At 38.5% G+C, this 4,880-nt stretch overlaps 1 protein-coding gene across 1 annotated transcript; it reads right to left on the bottom strand.

The window, feature by feature from the left end:
* Positions 1–727: 727 nt before the first annotated feature.
* LOC122259492 (uncharacterized) lies at positions 728–3,856 on the bottom strand. The gene has a single exon (XM_086541410.1). The coding sequence runs from the start codon at positions 3,854–3,856 to the stop codon at positions 728–730; it is 3,129 nt and encodes a 1,042-aa protein (XP_086397536.1).
* Between the last annotated feature and the right edge of the window lie 1,024 nt (positions 3,857–4,880).

Here is a 4,880-nt window from a genome sequence, read left to right on the forward strand (position 1 = left end):
GAACATTTTAAAGAATTGAAGCTGTCAGTCTGATGCTGCTTCCAATCAAGTTTGTTACTGCTATACTTTTTCAGCATTTCACTGAGGGGAGCTGCAGTACTCGCATAATTTTGTACAAACTTCATATAATAACCTGTAGTACCAAGAAAGGATCTGAGTTGTTTTTTAGTTGTAGGTAAGGGCATAGCGTTAATAGCTTTCACCTTTTCGTCAAGTGGGTGGCTGAGGTGATATAGTTATGGCCCAGCAATACACCTTGGTATTTAATTTTTGGATAACCAAAGAAACATTTAGAAGGACTAACATCAGTCCGTGATCTCTTAGTCTAAGTCCAGCACTTGTTTCACACCGTGCAAATGTTCATTCCAGTCACTATTATGCACTACAATATTGTCAAAGTAACAATCCGTATTGGATAAACCACGTAAAACCTTACGCATCAATCTAATAAACGTTGCACACGCAGTTTTCAATCCAAACGGCATTACCTTCCACTGCATTAATCCTCTGTGAGTGGCGAAAGAAGTGTAAATTCTACATGGTTTTGACAAGGGGATTTGCCAGTAACCCTTGCACAAATCTAATTCACTGAAATATACATCATTTGCAAATTTATTCAGAGCATCTTCAGTAGTGGGCATGGGTTCGGCGTCAAACTCAGATTACTATTAATGGCCCGGAAGTCAAATACAAACTCGCCATGTCCCATCAGCCTTCTTAACCAGAACTACCGGTGAGCAATATGGGACTCTGAGGGTTCTATAACACCGAGTTCTAACATCTTATCCACCTCCCTATTGAACTCATGACTTAAATGATGAGGGATAGGATATTGTTTCTTGTGCACAGGGACATCAGATGTCAATTTAATATTGTGCTCTATTGATGAAGTTATCCCTGGCTTATCACATATTACATCTTTGAAACGCTTTAGCAAAGTATGCATTTCTTCAGTCTGAATCGGAGATAACTTATCACTGATATTAGGTTTATCTCTATGATTGGTAATTACATCAAAGTAAACAGGTTCGCATGTTCCGTCCACTAGCAATTCATCTTCAACACAAATTTGGGTTATATTACATTTAGGTTTCATTTTAGTCATTTCACGTCTAAAATATTTTTTTAACATATTTATATGATAGAGTTTCTCCTTCCCCTGCATCTTCACAACATAGTCAACACCATTTTCATGACACCTGATTACAGGGTACGGTCCACGCCACTGTATCACTAATTTATTGCTACATGTAGGCAACAAAACTAACACTTCATCTCCGACATATAATTTACGTACTTTAGTATTTTTGTCATAGTATGCTTTGTAATTTCTACAGCTTATTTCAGCGTATGATGCAGCTAGTTTGGCCGTTTCCTCTAATCGAGAACGGAGGTCAAGGACGTACTGGTAGGTTGTTTTTACCTCGTTATCAATGCCATCATTTGACCATAGCTCGTGTAGTATACTCAATGGACCACGTACCTTACGCCCGTATAAAAGTTCAAAAGGGGAAAACTTTAAGCTGTCGTTAGGCGTCTCGCGGTAAGCAAATAGTGCTGCGGGGATGTACCGATCCCAGTCTTTCGGATGTTCTGAGCAAAGCTTTTTGATGATGGATTTTAAAACACCATTAAGCCTTTCAACGGCGTCATTACAACATGCGTGGTATGGTGACGTGTACAAGGCTTTCACAGAGAGCAAACGATGAATTTCGCTCATTAGGTCAGATTTAAACTGGGAGCCGCGATCAGACATTATTTCCTTCGGTATGCCAATGCGAGAGAATATTTCGACTAAAGCTTCGGCAACAGTTATGTTGCCTATATTCTTAAGCGGTACCGCCTCAGGGTATCTAGTGGCGTAATCTATTAAAGTGAGAATATATTTATGTCCCCTTTCTGAACTTGGCGTGACTGGACCAACAATATCTATCGCTACACGAGAAAATGGCACTGATATGACGGGGATGTTCTTCATTGGCACCTTCCTTACGCTCCCTCTGGCTGAAAATTTCTGGCATTTAGGGCACGAACGGCAAAACCTTTTAATGTCGGCCCCGGCACCAGGCCAAAAGAAGTGATCAAAAATTTTACTAGATGTCTTACGGTGTGAGAAGTGGCCAGCTACAAGGGCATCGTGAGCAAGGTGCATTACATCACTGCGATATTTCACGGGCACCACCAACTGTTTCCCTCCTATTTCATACTCATTCTGACTGGCTACACAAACTCTGTGAATCAATCCATCAATCATCTGGTAATTGACAGAGCGACTCTTACTCTTAACAGATTCACCATTTGCAATTTTGTCTCTTATAGATTTCAGACTGTTACAAGACTGTTGTTCTTTAACAATATCATCTTTAGTGATACTCCTATTCAGGAAACCAGGGCAGGAAAGAGTTGTAGATTTAGATAGATTCCCTTTCGAAGAGCGAGTTTGAACGTTAAGGGCTAGTTCCGCAAGCTTAACACCAGTATTTTCATCTTTATAATCAGAAATTGAATTAGAAGGGTTTTCCTTGTGTATTGCCTGAAAATTGTTATGTGCCTTTACGTTATTAGTGACTGTATCATGATGTGAATCGTTACCATATGGAAATCTAACGCCAGGAATAAGACCAATTAAAACATCGGCAAACTTAATAGGAGCTGCGATGGCATTAATCCATCCAGTAAAGAATTTGCTTTGTATCAGACATCTCACTTTAGGAAACACACTCGGGACACCGAGGAAATCGTACACCTTAGCAACTTGGTTAAGCCTGAATCTAGATGGTACCAATTTTTCGTTTACTATTACACTAGAGCAACCCGTGTCCAGAACTACTCGAGCCGGTTTTTCACAAAGTCTTCCATTAGGATCAGACAGGCTGTTTGGAGGTACAAGTTCTGCTTCAAACACAAAATTTACTTTAGAAGCAATAGCTTTATTGGGTTTAAAATTACGAGGATTGTCAGGGCACTGGGGACGTATATGACCGGATTTTCCGCAGCCGTGACACTTCACTTCTGTATTTTCCCTTGGGATTGCAGGTTTGACGGACGCGCGGGACTTAATTTCTCGATAGTTATGCGCGCCACGATAGCGATCTGCCGCTTCTGCCATGTCATGTGAATCACTAAAGCCACGCTCTTTCAAGAATACCCTAAGGTCATAACCACAGTTCATAAGGAGTTGGTCAGTAATAAGAAAATCACACAAGGATTCGTAATCTTTAGGGACTTTGCTCATGCTTAGCCATCTTTCTAAATTAAGTTTCATCCTTACGATAAGCTGAACGTAGCTCTCTCTATCTTTGATTTTACTTTCTCTAAATTTACGGCGGTATGAATCGGCATCTATAGTGTAAGCCTTTAGCAAAGCGTCTTTCAGTTTATTGTAGTCCTTAATACTTTCGTCTGGTAAAGATGTGTACACCTTCAACGCGCGACCTCGCAAGCACGAACCCAAGTACACGTGATAGTCTTCCCTCTTCCACTTGTGAATCTCTGCTAATCTTTCGAATCGTTGTAAATAACTATCCAATTCGTCATCTTCATCAGTAAAAATAGGCAGCCTAAGACCTTCAAAATATGGTAAATTTGTCTTATTACTCGAGACTTCTTGAATTTTATTCAAGTTTGATTGCGCGAGTAGCAATTCATGAGCGCGTTGTTTCTCTGCTTCAGCGCGCTGTTTGTCTGATTCAGCGGTCTCTAATTCTAGTTTCCTTAGTTCCCGATCTGCTACCCTCTCTTCTCTATCAGCTCTTTCCTTTAACATCTCCTGTTCCTTTACAATTAGTTTTTCTGCAGCTTCGCCACTTAAACCAAGTGCTCGAGCTCTTTCCAAGATTTCTAGGAGTTCTGCCATTATATCTTATTCGAAAACGTATCTAATAGGATTACAAGGCTTTTTAAAACCTAATAAATTATCAAATATAGTTGGGAGATTAAGAGAATTTATTCAAACCCCCAAGAACTAGAAAAAAAAAAGTTTCTAAAATATGACGTACCACAGTTCCAACATTAACAGTTATATGTCGACAACTGATCGCCCAATTACGAGGAACCGTAAGCAATAATTCCTTATCCGTAATGCAAGTAATGTGTAAATGAAGCGAGATACAACTTCCAGTGTCTGTTGCCGCAGTATGCAAAGTGAAAAGAACGGCCCGTTATAGATTAACTTAACTGAGTACAACTTTGCCACGACACAGAAGAAAAAAAAAAGAAAAGAATTCCACCTCACCTTAATCTCCCTTTCAGATGCCTGGGGTTTACAATAATTTTACTCACCACACCACTATCGTAAGCTTTACACCAGGAAACACCTTCACACGTTATGGACATACTAGTCTGGAAATTTTAAAATCATTAATACAGGTTTTTGAGTTGTATGCAGCCCAATTAACAGGACTATTTCAAAGAATAGTATTTCAACCAAGATCTTTATATTGCCACAAGAATTTGATTATCCTACTCACTGCGCCACTTGTAGTAGGTTTCTTAACTATTGATATTTTTTTTCTGTGCATATGTATCTTACACATTTATAATTGATTGAAGTTTAAGAAAATCTGTATTATGTTCTTTTCCATTTCATTTTTCATGTTAATTTATTCTTTTCATTTAAATTAATGATTATTTGTATTGGATATTTATCTTAGTCTTATGGCAAAGGAAAGTGCTTGGAGTATAATAGAGATTTATTATAACAAATAAAAGAAAAATATATTGACACTGAATACAAGTTTGACATTGGATGGTTACTGCAGTTCGGCGTGATTCTTCAGAAACTGCGAGTAGCTTTTGTTATGTTTTTCCAGATGATGTATATACAAAAAAAAAGGCTGAAAATAGTTTACAAATTAAACAAATATAATAAAGTTCAATGT

This window comes from Penaeus japonicus, unplaced genomic scaffold (genome assembly GCF_977035675.1).
Source record: "Penaeus japonicus unplaced genomic scaffold, GWHDUDI00000001_assembly GWHDUDI00000011, whole genome shotgun sequence".
NCBI lineage: Eukaryota > Metazoa > Arthropoda > Malacostraca > Decapoda > Penaeidae > Penaeus > Penaeus japonicus.